At 45.6% G+C, this 18,664-nt stretch overlaps 1 protein-coding gene across 4 annotated transcripts in view; it reads right to left on the bottom strand.

Annotated features, from left to right (window-relative positions):
- Window positions 1-18,664, bottom strand: part of TBC1D22B (TBC1 domain family member 22B) — a 74,217-nt gene that overhangs the window by 23,725 nt on the left and 31,828 nt on the right. For all 4 annotated transcript variants that reach the window (XM_045786328.2, XM_045786329.2, XM_087858202.1 and 1 more), the window contains exon 8: window positions 15,427-15,541. In XM_045786328.2, the coding sequence (XP_045642284.1) occupies window positions 15,427-15,541 (115 nt within the window). The remainder of the gene's footprint in view (window positions 1-15,426; window positions 15,542-18,664) is intronic.

Raw genomic sequence — 18,664 nt, 5'->3', positions numbered from 1 at the left:
CAACATCAAGAGTCTTCTAGAAACCTGAAGAAGGAAAAGGCCATGGGAGGTTTCCTTCCTGCCACAGAAGTGGAAGCGTAAGAAAGGCTCTCCTTGTCCGACAGGAGGGGCCACCTCGACCCACAGGCCCCTGTGTGCCCAGCTGAGGCCACACGTGGAAACGTTCAGGCCTGAGTTCTGTGACAAAGGGGGCTTTTCTCCTTAGACCCAGAGCCCTATTTTGAAAATAGGGCATTCACTGCATCCAACAAAACGTATTCAAAATCCAGCCCTTCCGTTTATGAGAATTATTACTAAGACTACGACTGAACCCCTTGGGACAAGGTGTGACAACTCTTGGATTTTCATCCAGTATAAACAGCATTTTTTTAATGGACATCAAGGGCTAGAAAAACACTTTTGGGGAGGGTGGGGTGCTTTGTCAGAAAACTATAATGCTAGAAACGACCTAAAAGTCTGACTTGAAGTATGGCCACAGTTAATCCATGTCAAGTGCTAACAATGGTGCCTGGCACATAGTAGGTACAGTACAGTTTCTTTCAGATGAAGTTTATTAAGAATTTGTAATGACACAGGAAAGTCACAGTTTTAAGGGAAAAGAGCAATATACAAAATTATTTACAGTATCCTCTCAGCTACTGTACATACAATATTTATGTGCTTATATAAGCACAGAGGAAAGACGAAATATATCACAAGGTTTACAGGGTTTATTCCCTAGGTAGTAGGGATAAAAGATTTTTATTTTCTTTAAGCTTTACTAGACTTTTCAAAATTTCTATAATAAGCATAATTTTTATAGTCAGGAAAAAAATGCACATTATTTTAGGAAAAAGGGGGCTACAATCAACTACACCTGCCTTTTACCACCAAGAAGGAATAAGGATTTTGTAAACTAGCACTAAACTTGCAGAAACGAAGGCTTCAGATACTATATAAAGGACCACTTGAGAAATCACATTAAAAAAAAAAAAATCTTTCAAGAAATATCATCTCCCCCCCGCAAAGTTCAACACTTACTATTTGCCATATACATGCTACGAATTCCGTTAAATACTGAGCTCTAAGCCCCATTCGAATCTTCCTTTTCCTCTTTGCTTCTATTACATTCCTGGGATGCCCCCGTGGTGCTGTGCGCACCTGCGGATCACTGCGCCACACGCACCTCCACCACTTTACATATCGCTCCCCCACCCGGGATAGATCCCCGGGCACCTCCAACTCCCACTCCCACGGACGGGCCCGGCCCACGGGTTCCGCCAGCCCACTCTCCCGGCCGGCACAGCAGTGCGCGAGGACGGTGCCGTCTCCTTGAGTGACCGCGGCTGCTCCAACCAACTGTCCTAGGCAGCAGCCCCCTCTTTGTGAGAGAAGAGGGTTGTAAGAAAACTGTGAAACCCACAAGAAAGGCTCCAGACAAAAACCGCTCCTGCTACTCCCACACACATTTCCCAAATGAACATCTAGAACTCCCTAAGAAGTTGAGGAGCCTTTTCCAACTTGGGTCCTCTGCCATTCCAGAACACTGCAGTGGAAATGTAACCGGGAAGGGGAACGAGGGAGAAACAGCCTGGGGCCCCTGGGAATGAGGATCAGCCCTGACAGCCTGTGGGTTTTTTGTCAGACAGAATAGCACGGGGCTGAGAGTGTAGACTCTGGCTCTGTCACTCACTAGGTGTGTGGCTTTGGGCACATGACTTCACTTTGGTGCCTCAATGCCTCCTCCGTTAAGGTGGTAATATCCTACCAGTAAGTTAATACGGGGAAAGGTGCTAACAAGTGGAGCCTGGCACAAAATTAGCATTATGTAAATGTTAGCTAGTGTCACCGTCATTAAATGAGGAACAAATAACCTTCTACCTCTTTTTCAGTCTCTGTTATTTTGGATCTCTGTTATTCGCAGTCAAACCTAACTTACTCACAACACATACCTTGAAAACAAGTCAATTTCCAAAGCTTTCCATTTCTACCATTTGGTCTAACGGAAGAAAATCGAACAAAGTGAGGTCTTAAGTTGACAAGATGCCACTCTCAGTAACTGCACCAATTCCAAACCTCGAGCTGTCCAGGGAGGAAAGGGACTAACAGACAAGATGCTGAGCCCTCTTTGGGGGCACTTGTCTCCCCGTGTGCTGCCCTGATGCCTGGCCTGCTCATTAGCCCTTCACTTTCATAGACAGCGAGTTCAGCAGCCTTTCAGAGAGTGGGAGGAGAGTTTAGTTCTAGTGTTCTGCCTGCTGGGAGGATAAAATTCACACATTCAGTCAAAAACTGTGAGCTGAGTGCACCAGCAAAAAGCAGCAGAGAAAGGGAGGCCCAAATGCTCTCTGAAGAGCCTCATTCAGTATAAACAGTCTGTTCAGAAGGATCATTAAACATTCCACTTGAGAAAATTCAACATATAATTGAAGCTGGAATGGGAAACCATGCCAGCAACGCAGTCTCGAAAGAGGGCAGTGTCTTTGGTTGTCATTACAGAGCATCCAACAGCCAGGACCCAGACTGGAGGCAATGAGATTTTAAGGATATTTTATGGCTATTTTAAAAGGCAAAGCATTCAAAAAGAGGAAGCCCAAAAGCTCTTTATAAGAATCAAATTGCCCACTCTGGGCTTGGCAAGAACATGCCCATTTATTAGCAGATAAAATGTACTTTGGCGGTGACTCCAGTCAAGTGTTTATTTTCCTGAGAACTCCAAGTCCTGGGCCTGAAATCAGCCTTGAAAATGCCTCAAATACTCCCCAACAGCTCTGGGAAGAACTGGTTCTGCTTAAACTGACAAGAGTAACTTGTCTCTTCGCGGCTCTAGGCACTTCCCAGGAAACATCTGTGATTGCAGGGCGATTTCTAGACTTCGTGATCTGTTGGGTCAGAATGATTAAGCCCGACTGGCAGACAGGAGAAGGTTCGAGGCATCAGACTGCAGACAGCCTTTCTATTTCCCAAAGCCTCTGGTTTACTTGATTCCTGTCTTTATTTTTTTAAGACCAGACCAATAAGAATACCTTAGGTAATGTTTTCTGAACACAACAGTAAACTGATGAAAGGAAAAAAATAAAATCGGGGCCATACATCTAAAGAACCTCAGAAAATAAGAACTTAAGTATCTCATCCAGGAAAACGCCGCTTTAAGAAAAGGGTCAAGGAATTAATCTAATCACCTGTACACAACCATTTTTAAGTGCTATATAAACATATTATTGGGGGCGCCCAGGGGGCTCAGTCAGTTAAGCTTCTGCCTTTGGCTCAGGTCGTGATCTCGGAATCCTGGGATCGAGCCCCGCATTGGGCTCCCTGCTCAGTGGGGAGTCTGCTTCTCCTTCTACCTCTGCCCCTCCCCACCACTTGTGATTTCTCTCTCTCTCGCTCTCTCTCTCTCATAAATAAATTGTTTAAAAAACGTATTAATCGGCACTGTTCACCTGGCATTTTCGGGTTAGTATACGATGGCAGCAGCCGAGACAAGGACGCCCCCACAAACCCTGGTATGAAGGGGGTGGAGAGGCCCCCGGCTAATCCCTGGAAGGTCAAAAGACCTGACAGCAAAAGGAGAGTCAAGAGAGTTGGTCTCCTCCAAGGAGAAGGTCAGAGGAAAGTCTTCTGAGGCTCCTACAGAGCAGAGACCCGCAGGGAGGCGGTTCTATTTCACGAGGGCCGCACCGCAGACCGTGAGAGGAGGTGCGCTGTGCCAGAGGCAGAGAAGCAGCTGACCAGGGAGCCCTTCCCGACACTGTGCCTGTCAGTCAGGGAGGTGACTAAAAGGTAAGGATGAACTCAGAGTGATACATGGTCTCTGGCTGTACCCTACTCAGCATGGAGTAGCCTGAGTATATGTGCGTCATGAAACCCTGGTTAAAATTCATTTTAAAAACCAGCATACCGCCACACTTTCCCTGTTTTCCTTAGGTTCCTGTATTACTTTTATTTAGCAAACATTCATGACTGCTGGTTAACTCAGCCCCTTGGCACAGGCTCTAGCACCCCAGGTTGTATAAACCCAGACCACACGAGTATTCAGGTTAAAGGGGCAAGAGAGGGGCCAAGTCCAGCACACACCCTTCTAAGACCTGCCCAGACGCTGCCCACAGAGGTAGGCGGCATGTCACCAAGACACCGTGGATGCGAACAGGCCCTGGGGAGTCCAGGCCCCCCAATGTCAGCTGCTCAGAGGCTTTTCATCTAGGCTCAAACATCTGGAATGAGTTAGCGATCACAATTTCTCCTTGGTTACAATTTTTCACTTATTCTGGGTCAGATGCCAGAGAGACAGAGCCAGCAGGCAGGTACGCACGTGCCACTCAGCTCACTGCCAGGCGGAGAGCAGGCGAGGTCTGAAAGTCCCAGACAGGATAAGCCACAACTTGCCCTGGGAGAACTTCTCTCCTACGAGACAGGAAATCCAGCCCCGGACATCCCACCAAACGCACACACCGCTCTCGAGTGTCCACTGAAAGTGGTTCCGCTCAGCCCTCTGGTGGGGCTGTCTCCACAGAGATGTGTGTTGCTGGGAAGTGCCTCCCATATTCCTCAACTGCTCACAGAAGGCTACTTACTTCATCTACAAAGACGGGGCCAGGAAGCATCCTGAGGAAAAGTGTCTAAATAAAGAGGGCGCTAAAAACTTCAGCATCGACCCCTCTCCCTAGTTCCCTCCAAACCAATAGCATTAAGATAGAAAAAGGAATATCATTACCATATGATTTTATTTATAGAAAGTTTAGAAACAGGCAAAACGAATCGGGGTGTTATAAGTCAGTGAAGGAGTCACCTCTGAGGCAGTAGAGACTAGAGGGGAACACAGAGAGACCCCGGCAGCGCTGGAAATGCTCCGGGTCTTGATATGGGGCCTAGCTATTTAGGAGAAATGTATCGAGCTGTGCATGTATGAGATATGTGCTTTTTAAAAAGTATATTATTCTTCAATATAAAGTTTATATTTCAAAAAGCAAACAAGGAATGTCCTCTTAAGCCCATAATGAAAACCCACCATTCCTACAGAAGTCTGTCCAGTTTCATCTTTGGCCTCCACACCTCAGGAGACAGGGAGGAACAGGATGGGCAGGGTGATATCACACGCAGAGAGTCGGAGATGAGGCAGAGAAGGAAGCCTCCCGGGACCTGAGAGCACAGGCTGGAGTATAACCCCAAAAGCCAGGACCCAGACCTGGAGGCAGGGTCCATGGTGCCCGAGTACGTGGGGGGTTCTTACCAACAACCCCTTGTCGTGAAAATCTGAGTGCTAACTATAAAAAAGTAACTGCCTGGCTCACCCCTCACCTCCTTCAGAACTTACCACAAAGGTCCTCTCCTCAGTGTGACCCTGGATCACTGCCCTGTGTGAAACCTGCTCCTGTCGCCACTCTTGCCAACAGGGTATTATCCCTGCTTCATTTTTCTCCATAGCGCTGGTCACAATCCAGCAAAAACTACCTGTTTTTCTATTTATTGTCTGTTTCTGCTCATCAGAAGTTAGGTGCTATGAAGGGATTTCTTTTTATGGATGATTGACATACAGTAGACTACACACAAGTGCAAGTCCCCCCCCCTTTTTTTTTGAAAGGAGAGATCACATATGCAAGCGGGGTGGGGGGAAAGGGAAAGAGAGAATCTCAAGCAGACTCCATGCTCAGCACAGAGCCCGACCCGGGCCTCGATCTCATGACCCTGACAGAAAATAAGAGTCGGACACTTAACCGACTGAGCCACCCAGGCACCCCCACAGTTCCATTTTGACCCATGTATACATCTGTGTAAAAGATACCTCAGGCCAAATAGAGCACATTTCCAGCACCCCAGAAATTTCCTCATGCCTCTTCCTAATCTCCAACCAGAGTCAACCATTGCTTTGATTTCTATCGCCATGGATTATTTTTGAACTCCATTTAAATGGAATCACACAACGTGTACTTTTTTGGTATCTGACTTCTTTTGTTCAACATAGTGAAATCACTATGGGATGGTTTCTTCCACATTGTTGTGTTTATCAGTAGTTCCTTCTTTTTATTGCTGAGTACAAATCCATTGAATTTTCCTGTACCAGATTATTTGGGTTGGTTCCAATTTTTGTCTATAAGAATAAAGTTGCTATGAATATTCTTGTACAGTCTCTTGGAAACTGTAAGCTTTCATTTTCCTTTAATAATACCTAGAAGCAAAAGCCAGTGATTTCTGTCTACTTGATTTACTTATGGTCATATCCCCAGTGCCCAGTATAGACGCTCAATGAATACTTGCTGTCCATCCCTTAGAGGAGAGAAAACTTCCGGCTAACTCAGCACAGCATCAAAATACGTAATTCACTGCCCTCTGGTGGCCAAGCCCAGCAAAGCCATACTAATCCCAAATGTCTTACAAAAGTTATAGTGACATTTTCATTCTGTCATTCATCTAGACACGTATGGAAGGCTGATTCTGGACATCGAAATGAAAGCACTGTGAATATAAGATATTTAAAACAGTCTCTGGTCTCAAAGAATCCTATAATCTGGTGGCAGAGAGCAGGAGGACAACACAAACGATAACCAGTGTGGTAAAGTGCTACAAAACAAATGTACAGGGTTTGGAAAGAGCACTACTGGGGTGACGCGGGCAAAGGGAAGGTGAGGGCAGGCTTCCTTCTGTAAAGGATGCACAAGGATCAGCCCAGGGGAGAAGGAGGAGATGGTACAGGACAGGCTTTGGATTGCAAATACCAATTTGGAATGGCTGAGTTTAAGGGGTGAGGAGGGAGCTGATCCCACAGGGCCTTGCATGAGCTAGATAACCTGGCCACTTGAACCTGTACGTGACGGGATGTTACCGAAGGGCTTTAAGCAGAGGAGCTGAATGGGCAAGTCTGTGTTTGAATGGTGTGTAAGGCAGATTTGAAAGGGGGATAAAACAAGAGAAGGGAAAACACACTTGGCCATTTCGGCAATCCAGGCCTGACGTAGGAACGTCACAGGAGAATGGAGAGGGAAGCAGACTCAAGAAACATTGAGAACACAAAGTCATCAGAGTTTTGCAACTCATTGGATATACAAGGCTGAGTGAGACTCATGCCCAACTCTTAGCATTTCTGACTTAGGAGTCAGGAAACACCGCCAACTGAGAGAAAAGTGTGGCCGGGTATGGGGAAAAATGGAGTCGGTGAAACACAGATTCTGAGGAGCCTCAGGGTAGCAAAAATTGCAGGTGTCCACAAATAACTGTTCCCCTCTACTTCTTGGTGAAGGGGCCCCTAAAGGGTATGGCCACCCGGGCTTCTAGCGTCATTTGCAGCTGACTATGGCCATATGACTAAGTGCAGACAGAAGAGATTCAAACCCAAGCACCATATACAACTTTGGGAAGTGTCCTTAAATGGAAGGAGTATGCCTTTCCTCCTGTCTTCCTCCATACTGGATGGAATACAGACATGATGGCTGGAGCACAAACAGCTACCTTGCATCACAAGAAGGAAACCAGAGACTGAATGAAAATGGCAGACCAAGACAGAGGAGCCTGGGTCCCTGATCTCAGGGCAGCATACAAGCCCTGGACTACTGACCTCTTGACTTCCCATGTGAGAGAAATGAGCTCTTCTATCTTCCTTAGGATAGTATTATTTGGGGTTCCCAGTCCCACGTAGCCACACTAGCCCTAGCTGATCATCTACAACATATCCAAGTGGAGATGTCACGCAGGGAACCGGACTCCTAAGTCAGACGTCTGGGCAAGACTTCCCTTCTGGGGGTTCCATGGCTATGATGCTTCTGAAAACATGACACTTCAAGTAAAACTTGAAATGAAAATCCTACTATACTGCTTCCTGAGGAAGAGAAGAGGGAGAGTGATTTAATACTGTTTCATTTTGTACTAACAGAAACCAGCAGACACAACTCTGTTTTTGAAAACAAGATCATGAACTCTGCTCTTCTGCAGGATTTCTTCATATGTATCCCGTAAATAGTTGCCATTAGGCCATTTATTTTGATGACGACCACACTATCAGTTATACTGGACCTTAATATGTTCATAGCTAGATCAGTCATATCGTCTGAGCCCAGAAGTTCTCGTAGATGAGAGTCTGGAGGTCCTCTGCAGGCCTGGGGGGTCAAGACCAGAGACTGTGTCTCCTTTAGCACCGTCACGCTGGGCCCGGACACAGCTGCTTTCTCCACAGGTGACCCACCTGCACATGTGCAGCTGGCTTCAGCAGATAAAGAAGCTGCCTGGGGGCCAGGTTAGCTAGAGACAACTTCTCTGTCAACTCAGAGGGAATCACTTTTACCACAAACACCACACACCATGAAGTAAGATCAGGTGCTAATTTGTAGACGTGACAGAGGTGGGACAGAGCAGACTGGGGAGGAGGTACAGGAGAAGCTCGGATAGAGCAGATCCTCCACGCTCCAGGGCGGTGAGGTGGGGCGGTGGGGGAAGGCCACCTGGTGGGACCTGCCCAGGATGACAAGGGCAACAGTCTGGCTTATCCCACAGGCGAAGGATACCTGAGGTCTCCTGCAGTAAGGAGCGTCATAGCCAAAGCCATGGCAGCAGCTCCTTATTAGGATACAACACCATTAGAGAAGGGGAGAAAAGCAGCATTATTACCCAGACAAGAGAATTCTTCTTCTCCTTTAATTTTTTTTTTTTTCTGTATAAGCTCTATGCCCTACATGGGGCTTGAACTCATGACCCTGAGATCAAGAGTCACGTGCTCTACTGACTGAACCAGCCAGGTGCCCCAAGAATTTTTCTTAAAGGCCACAAACAATGTTATTATCTCTGTTCAAGAAAGATCCTGAGGCTGGGGAGAAGTCTGAATGCCTTATTTCTTTAAAATTTAATTTATATTCTTCAACTGATGAATGCATAAATAAAACGTGGTATATCCATGCAATGGAATATGTGACCGTAAAAAGGAATAAAGTGCTGACAGATACTACAACATGGATGAATCTCGAAAATGTGGTAAGTGAAAGAAGCCAGGCACAAAACACCACATACTATAAGATTCCATTTATATGAAATGTCCAGAAAAGGCAAACCCATAGAGACAAAGTAGATGAGCAATTGCTTAGGGGTAGAGAGGATGGGAAGCTTGGGGGTGACGGCTATGAGACACAGGGTTTCTTTTGGGGATGATGAAAATGTCCTAAATTGACTGTGGTGATGGTTACAAAACTCTATATACTAAAAACTACTGCACTGTACATTTTAATGGGTGAATTACATGGTGTATGAATTACATCTCAATAAAGACGCTACAATAAAAAAGCCCACAGAACTTCACTTAAAAATTTACTGTAACTCCAATAAAACTTCTAAAAGGTTCCTACTTCCTGAATTTGGCGAGTGGACTCTCAAGTCCACGTGGTGGGCAGAAGACAAGCACAGACACTTCTCCAGAGAAGACACACAGCTGGCCAACAGACACGTGAGAAAGACCCTCAACATCACGCACCATCAGGGAAATGCACATCAAAACCACGATGACATACCAGCTCACACCTGTCGGGATGGCTAAAATAAAAAACACAAGAAAAACCAGGTGTTGGAGGGGATGTGGAGAGAAAGGAACGCTCCTGCACCGTTGGTGGGAATGCAAACTGGTGCAGCCACTGTGGAAAACAGTAGGGAGGTCCTCAAAAAATTGAAAATAGAACTCCCCTGTGATCCAGGAATTACACTACTGGATGTTTACCCAAAGGATACAAAAACGGAAATTAAAAAGCACACGTGCCCTCCTATGTTTACAGCAGCATTACTTACAATCGCCGAGATATGGAAGCAGCCCAAGTGTCCACCGATAGACGAACGGATCAAGAAGATGTGGTGCATATACACAATGGAATATCACTCAGCCATAAGAGAGAAGGAGATCTTGCCATTTGCAATGGCGTGGATGAAGCTAGAGGGTATTACGCTAAGCGAAGTAAGTCAGAGAAAGACTAGTACCATATGATTTTCCACTCACATGTGGAATTTAAGAAACAAACGACACAAAGGAGCAAAGAGAAAAAAAAAAGAAAGAGGGACAAACCAAGAAACAGACTCTTAACTGTAGAGAACTGATGGCGACCAGAGGGGAGGGGGATTGAGCAGGGCATTTGTGATGAGCACTAGGTGATGTGTGGGAGTGCTCAATCACCATATTGTGCACCTGAAAGTAATATTACACTGTATGGTAACTAACTGGAATTTAAAATACATTTTTTTTAACTGTAGAAATATAAAAATAAAATGAAGTTCATATGGAAGAAGAGCCAAGACAAGTTTTTAAAAAGGGTGATGAAAGGGCCTGGAATAATGATAAAAACACAGTAGACAGCTCAAAACCCCAAGCCGTGTGCTGCTTGCATAGAAATGGAGACAAATGGAACAGAATAAAGAAGTAGAGCCATGTAAATAAAGGAATTAGTATTACATTATGAAGAGGGATGTCACAGCAGCGAAGAAAGGATAGTTATTTATGAACCACTGGGTTGCACAGGAACTTTAATCTCAACCCTCACCATACGGGAAAACAAATTAATAATGAAATTTAAAAAGCTAAATGTAAAAACAAACCCACAAGAGAAGAGAAGGGAACACGGGAGAGTATTTTCGTAACGTTGGGGTGGGGAAGGAAAGACTTCCTAAGTAAGATTCTGAATCCCAACACCACGAAGAAGGAGCAGTCTCGGGGTCCTCAGTACGATTTGCGAGGACCGGTTTACTTGTCATTTGAAAGCCCCTCCACTAGAGGGCAGGGCCCGCACCTGTCGGCTTAGATCTCTGTCCCAGCACGGGGCAGGAGCTCAAAAACCCCCCGCCAAATGGTGTTTGACTACGTAAAAATTCAGAAGTTCTACATAAGGAGACACAATAAACAAAGTTAAAAGACAAGTGATGGTCAGGCGCCTGGGTGGCTCAGTCGTTGGGCGTCTGCCTTCGGCTCGGGTCATGATCCCAGCGTTCTGGGATCGAGCCCCACATTGGGCTCCCTGCTCAGTGGGAAGCCTGCTTCTCCCTCTCCCACTTCCCCTGCTTGTGTTCCCTCTCTCGCTGCCTCTCTGTGTCAAATAAATAAATAAAATCTTTTAAAAAAAAAAAAAAAGACCAGTGATGGTCTTGGACTAAAACAATATTAGGTGGAGCCATATAAAATTCCCATGGGGGGGTAAAAATGGCTGAATATTACAATATCAGGTGGCAGGACCTAGTATGTTTAATACATACCAGATAAAGGATGACTATATCTAATCTACAAAAAGTTCTTACAAAACAACAAGCCCGGCAATCCAAAAGAAAAAAATGGTAAAGAATTTGAACAAGCAGCTCACAAAGGCACAAACGCCAGTACGCGCCCCTCACCCAAGAGCAAGTGAAACAAAAACTGAAACACAGACCATGGTTAATTTGGCAGACTGCTGAAACAGAACTGGATGGAGGTATCTAGTTTTGCTAAGGATGCGAAGAAAAGTGCACCCACGCTTTAGTGGTTGGAATATAAACTGGTATAAACTTTTCTGGAATGTGATTCGGTAGTACCTATTTGGCATGCTCTTAGGACGACCAATTTCACTTCTGGGACTCTCCTTCAGAGAAATATGTATTTTTTTAAAAGCTTTTATTTATCTACTTGAGAGAGAGAGTACAAGGAAGGGGGAGAGGGGGGCAGAAGGAGAGGGAGAAGCAGACTCTCTGCTGAGCAGGAAGCCCAGTGTGGGGCTTGATCCCAGGACACTGGGATCATGACCTGAGCTGAAGGAAGATGTTTAACTGACTGAGCCACCCAGGCGCCCCTTAAGATTTTATTTTTAAGTAATCTCTACACCCAACATGGGGCTTGAACTCACAACCCCAAGATCAAGAGTTGCATTTTCCTCTGACTGAGCCAGCCAGACACCCTGGGAGATATATGTATTTTAACACAAATGCACAAGAAAATATATATAAGGATATTCAAAATATGTACAATATTATTTATAATAGCTAAAAATTATAGACGAATGTCCTTTCATAGAAGGATTGCTAAATAAACTGTAGTGAAGCCTTATTACGGAAATAAACGTCACTGCTGAAAGTGATGAGGTGGGTCTGTATGTCTAGACTTAGGAAGCTGGCCGTGATTTTTTTTTTAATGAAAACAAGCAAGATATAGAAAAGTATGTAGACAGTTGGGGCGCCTGGCTGGCTCATTCGGCAGAGTACACGACTCTTGATCTCGGGGTTGTGAGTTCAAGCCCCATGTTGGGTGTAGAGATTGTTTAAAAACAAAATCTTTGAAAAAAAAATATAGATCGCTTAAACCCATTTTTTCTGAACACAATAAAGAACAATCATACGTACAGTATATACACCAGGCCAGGGTGGGAGGTAGGGGGGAGTAATAACACTTCTATACTTTCTGATTTTCTTTCTTTCTTTTTCTTTTTTTTTTTAAGCGAGAGAGTGGGGTGGGGGGCGGGGGAGAGGGGGAGAGAGAATTCTAAGCAGTCTCCACATCCAGTATGGAACCCGATGCCAGGCTCAGTCTCACAACCCTGAGATCATGACCCAAGATGAAATCAAGAGTCGGATGCTCAACAGACTGTGCCACCCGGTGCCCCTTGTTTTTATTTTTTTATTATTTTTTTAATATGAAGAAGTACTTTTTAAGGTATTATTTGTTTATTTGAGAGAGAGAGAGAGTGAATGCACAAGCCGGGGAGAGGCAGGAGAGGGAGACACAGATTCCCTGCTGAGCAGGGAGCCCGATGTGGGACTCGATCCCAGGACCCTGGGATCATAACCTGAGCCGAAGGTAGATGCTTTACCGACTCAGCCACCCAGCCGCCCCTGTTTTGATTTTTTATTGAGCATGTACTTCTACCACAAATTTTTTTTAAAAGGCAAGGAGCAGTAAGAAATGCATTGCCCGCTTTGGAGCACAGAATGGAGTAGACGGAGCCATTAGGAGTTTAAGAACAAGAATCTAAGTTGAAACACCACCAAGTCATATAAAGAGGACACATATTAAGGTCAAAAGACCTGGGTCTGAGATTGGAAGGCTCATTAAATCTTTGAGCCTTGGATTTCTCAGTCGTAAACTGAGTTGATACACCTACGTTAAGGAGATACTGGGGCCTACTGAATGAAATACAGTATGTCAAAGTGCTTTGCAAAATGGTAAAGTGCTTTAAGAATCAGGGTGTTATCACGGGTTGGCATGGCAAAGCCCCAGGCTGAAAAATAGAAAAACAAGGGCTAAAGCTGCAGACTCCTAAGGGGAAAAGAGAGGGATGGGAACTGATGGAATAAGAGATTTAGGAGACACATAAACCAATTAGAACGGGTGCACCCAATATGCACCCTCATTCGAGCAAACTATTAAACACATTTAGGAGAATCAGAAAAATGTGAATGCTGATGGTATAGGAGATTATACTAAAAAGCTATAAGGTTTCAGCTGTACAGGGTGTTAGGCTGTGGGTTTCTCTAATCACGGTCTTCTAGAGGCACATATAGAGATTTATGGAGGAAACGATATGACATCTGCCATTGCTTCCAGATAATTCACAAAGAGGAAAGGGTGGAGAATGGATAGAGGTAGGGATGGGACAAGACTGGCTGGTGAAGCTGGGTGAGAGATATGCAGATCTGTGGTATGATGTTTTTCTACTCTTACAGATGTTTGAAATTTAACCTAATCAAAGTTTTTATAAAAATGAATGGACCCCACCTTCCTCAGTCTAGGAGGAGGTACCAAGACCCTTCTGAAGTCTGTTGCAGAAGTAAAACGGGGTACAGCCTTGCCAAGACTGGCCCCGAGGAAGGGCAGAGAAGCCTACACTTTCCTGTGTAAACACTGCAGGCCAGCAGATGGGGCTGCCAAATACCAAGATCAGAACGAGGGCACATCTATAAAGAGAGGCACGGTGCTTGGCGGGACCAACAGCGTTGTGCCTACAGAAAGAAAAGGAAAATTTGGTACAAAATGTAAGCGGCAGCTAACAGGATAATTAAATATCCAATTAGAACTGCAGCTGCTGCGGATTATTTTGAACTGGCTTAACTCTGTTACCAAGACTTCACGCCAGCATTTACACTTCACATGTTGATTAGTGAATGGCTTAATACCCTTCTAGGCTCATCCTTTAACACAATTTCAGAAAAGTGCTATTGCAAGAAGCAACCCCCAAATCCCGACAGATCAGCTGCTCTGCTCTTACTAAAGGTAAACACACAGAATTACGCTGCCTCTGAAAACTGACCTATTAATGTGAAGGGAAAATGAAGAGTCCTCTAGCAAAAGCTTTGTTTACATGCTTTTGGTAGCTACATTTTAACTCGTCTTTCTTTTGCTTGGGATTCCCTGGTCAAGTGAGCAAGAGTGACCTTACTCCCAGTTCTGCTGTCATTACTTTTCAGAGACTGCCTCATTCATAAAAGACCAAAACACCATCCGCTGTGTCCCATCGGAAAACAGTGAGTGAGAGGGATCAAGTGAGACAGTTTTACACCCGTACATTCCAAGGGGCTCTACTGCGATCCACTTCTCATTACCCTCCTGCCCTCCAACACTGGCTTCCTCCAAAACCCACAATAACCCACCGCCTCCAGAGCCTGAAGAAAAGGGTTCTAGTCCTCGCTCTGCCACCAATAAGGAGGAACAGCATCTCACAACCCATCGGGGAAATGAGGGGATCACATGGATGGTGTTCTGAGACCCCCTCCAACGTTCTGATTCCCCCGTGAGCTCCCCTTTAACTGGCTGAGAGAACCAACATGACGGATGGGTTTTCCTGTGAATCTCTAAGCACAAGCAGTTGAGGAAACCAAAAGGAGAAGGGGAGGACCCTTAACCCCTTTTCAGACTCTGCCTAATTCAGGCCTGGCCAGAGGACGAGGCTGGAGCTGTAAGAAAACCTAACTGCCACCATGATATCTACTCATTCTATCTAAAGTGACAAACACCTAATGGGGCAAGAGGCGAAGGAGGAGAAGAGAAATCAAGGTCCTGGAGCTCTGCTTGGCCCCTTCCATCACCTCCAACATGAGCTCAATTCTGAGCTTCCCTCCTCTCCACGATCACATCCTGCTAAGATACAGCATGTGAACTCAAGTGTGAAGGCCTCACGTACAATCAAAAATTCCAGCTTTCGTGGGGGAGGGCCTGTGTTTGAGACAAGTTCAAAACAATCCCAAAATGACCTCAAATAAAGCACCAAACCATCTGTTTATGGCAGAACATAAAGGTATCCATTTGGTCCTTCTGTGACAAAGCAGGTCCTTTCTGGGTGAGATCTGTGGCCATCTCAAGAGAAAAATTAATTCCAGGCTGCTACTGCTGTCGAAACAGGTTTAGCTGTGTATTCGAGGGCCACGATCTCTTTTTCAGTAAGACATGCCTACTGGCTGCACTCTTGGGAAAAACAAACACACCGCAGATAAGAAACAGCAATAGTTTGTTCAAAACTTGGTACTCATGCTTCTTACCCACATATTCTGAGAGGAAGACGACAAAGAACGGAGTGACCAGGTCATTAATTCCCTGGACATACCCACTGGCAGGGTGTCGGATGGCCCAAATAAAAAGAATTCTTTCGAAGATCTAGGAAAATGAGAAAGAAGACATGACTGTTAAATCACAGGGATACGCTCCCTCCCTGCACTCACCTACCTCACAACGTAACTCAGGGATGCCGCCGAATGTTTAGGAAATTCTAAAACTACTGTGGAACAAGGGAAGTATACAAAAATGCAGAAAGTTTCTAAGAAGCTGGTTGTTTTTAAACAGGGGTGGATAGTTCTCGCCCTTTGTTTCTCTTTGCAGGAGGCAGTCACTGTGATCTGGAAGTGGGAAAAGGGCAGCACAGTGACACAAATGGCTGAGAAGGTCTGCTACGGATGGCACTAACCTGGGCCACCACGCTCTCACTTGTAGATACCTGGTTCTCGATCTCCAGAAGCAAGACGGTAGAACATCTAAGTTCTGACACCTCTTCCAAATCTTTTATCATCATCACAAGAGGTGGAGAGGAAACCCCTTCTCCACCATGCTCTCCTTTCTCCCCGCTGAGATGGAAAGAAACTTAGACCCAGATGTACTTCTAGCCCCGCCTGACCGGGAGCCAGTGACAGATGTCAATGCAGGAAGCCACTGCGTGTATCAGGATGCAACCCAGACATTCGCTGGGGACAGGAAGTCAAATAAACCTAATCCTAAAGCTAGGAACTTGAGAACAGACAAATCAGCCTGGGCCTCCATGGGAAAGCTGCTGGGGTTAAGTATATTAGCCACAGGAGGCCAAAGACCTACAGTGGGGAGAAAGAAAAGATTTTTCGGGTCCCTTTTCAGAGTCTGGCCCTGCCCCACTCAGCTACACTCCCTCTGCCTTCATTAGGCCCTCTCAGCCCCCCACCTTCCTCAATTCTCTGATGCTACTTATCTCCCGGCTTCATCCTGGTGACCACAACTCCCCAGTTCAACACATTCTTTACACTGGCTTTGACTGGGCTGCCTCATGTCTCTGTGAGCCACACCAGAGGGATGGCAGAACTGGTGGTGACCGCGAACAGGGGCACAGATGAGTGGGCCTCCACAGCGCATGGGCTCTGGGGGCAGACAGCAAAGGCAGGCCTTCTCAGAGGTCAGGGGCACTGGAGAACCACCCCCCCGCCCCCAGGGAGAACAATAGCAAGGAAATGCCTGTATGGTTTTGGAGTTGGTGAGCTAGTGTAGGAGAGAAGTAGAGAATCTAGAGACACAACAAAGGATGCTTCCCAGCCCCCATGTTGAGTCTGCCTTCCAGCTGGCAGAGGGAGCTGAGAAACACGCCCATTGTCAACACTCCTGCCCTTACAGGCAGTGAGAACAAAGCCCTGCCGGGGAGCGAGCTGGCCTCTCTGTCTCCACTAGACTTGCCCACTTGCTCTCTGGGGCTGAGGGCAGGGTGTGGCAGCCTCATCTGTGTTAGGCCCAACACGCTAATGGAGGCCCTTCTAAATTCTTTCCTCCCTCCCTTGAATCAGAAGCTCAAGCTAGACCCGCCACGTTCAGGAAGATCTCAAGGAGCCCCTGCCCTGTGGCTTATGTCTGTCTGGACGTGTCTGTTAGTTCTGAAGGACTCACCAGGGCTTCTACTCCACGCTATCAGCTCCTTGTGAATACACAAATCCCAACCGACTGGTTTTAACAAGGGCCAAGTGCAAGGAAGCTAGCGGTTCACGGTCAGGAGACGTGTGAGAATCCCTCTCCGGTAAGGATGGGACAATATACACTGTACAAGATGCCGAAGCCATGGAAACTGAAGAGCCCAGGCCTGGTTTCCAGAGGAGACCAGACAGTCTCCATGACAGAGAAACAGCCTGGGCTAATCTTGCCTTGTAGAGAGGAGTGAAGGGGGTAACCCCTAAAGGTTCTTCCTGTACCTTTTGTACTTGTGCGGGTAATTCTGACTTCGTATAGTCAATTCTCAAGTATCTTTCAGACACGCAAATCAAGTCTTTCAATATTCAGTGTTAGTTCTCTGCTCCTCAGTTGGCATTTTAAGAATTAGGTAATACTCTTTGACTATATAGCCTGCTAGAGGCAAAGATGATTCAAGAAAAAATGGAAAGAATAAAGTTTGAGTTTCCCTCTTTGTACTCAGGTTCCACTACTAGGAAAAACAACTTCAACAAACTATTTTCCCTGTATCAAAGTTTACAGTAAGCATGCACAGGTAAAAGAGAAGGATCTGAACATCTCCAAGTTCAAGTGAGGAATAAGCACGGCTGAGCTGTGGGAAACAGTGGGAGAGACCAAGGGATCCTCAGTGGATTTTTAGCTTCCTCTGAACTGAATCTTAGAGGTAAATAAAGCTGTCACCCTCAAAATCTTCTTTATGCTATTGGTAAGTCATGAGGGGTCACACCAATAAAATTATGAATATAATCTAAAGTCAAAAAGAAATTATCTTGAGCAATTCTATCACCATCCCTCTCTATGTGAGGATAACTGAAAACAGAGTTCAGAGAGCACTTACACCCAGTGTCCCAGCCACTGTGAAGCTGCGAAGGAAATCCCTAGTCTCAGCGAGGTTATAATCACTGCTTGGGTCAAAAAATAATAGTCCCACTGAGACCTTCCACGTGCTTCACTAACCCGTTAGGTCTCCTGCTATCACTACCAATTCAACTTCTGGGCGTATACCCAAAAGGATTTAAACCAGAGACTCAAGCAGGTATGTGCACACCCATGTTCACAGCGGTGTTATTCACAATACCCAAAAGGGGGAAGCAACCCAACTGTCCGTGGATGGATGAATGGATTAACAATACGTATTATACACACACAAGGAATATTATTCAGCTTCAAAAGGAAGAAAATTCTGACACACGCTACAGCATGGATGAACCCTGAAGATATTGCGCCAAGTGAAATAAGCCAGTAACATAAGGACATTGTATGATCCTACGTGCAGTACCGGGAATATTCAAATTCACAGAGACAAAGTAGGACGGTGGTTGCTGGGGAATGAAGGATTATTGTTTAATAGGTACAGAGCTTCAGGTTGGGAAGATGGAAAGAAGTCCTTGTGATGGGTGGTGGTGATGGCTGTACAAGTGTGAATGTATTTAATGGCACTGAAACTGTGCACTTGAAAATGGCTAAAATGGAACCTTTCGTGTTATGTATACTTACCACAATGAAAACCAACCACCGCCCCGGCTTAATAAAGTAGAGCAAACA

Source organism: Ursus americanus, chromosome 32, assembly GCF_024610735.1.
Source record: "Ursus americanus isolate L20-20 chromosome 32, mUrsAme1.1.p, whole genome shotgun sequence".
Classification (NCBI taxonomy): domain Eukaryota; kingdom Metazoa; phylum Chordata; class Mammalia; order Carnivora; family Ursidae; genus Ursus; species Ursus americanus.
Note: the sequence above shows the minus strand (reverse complement) of the source record. Positions and strands in the feature narration are given on the sequence as shown.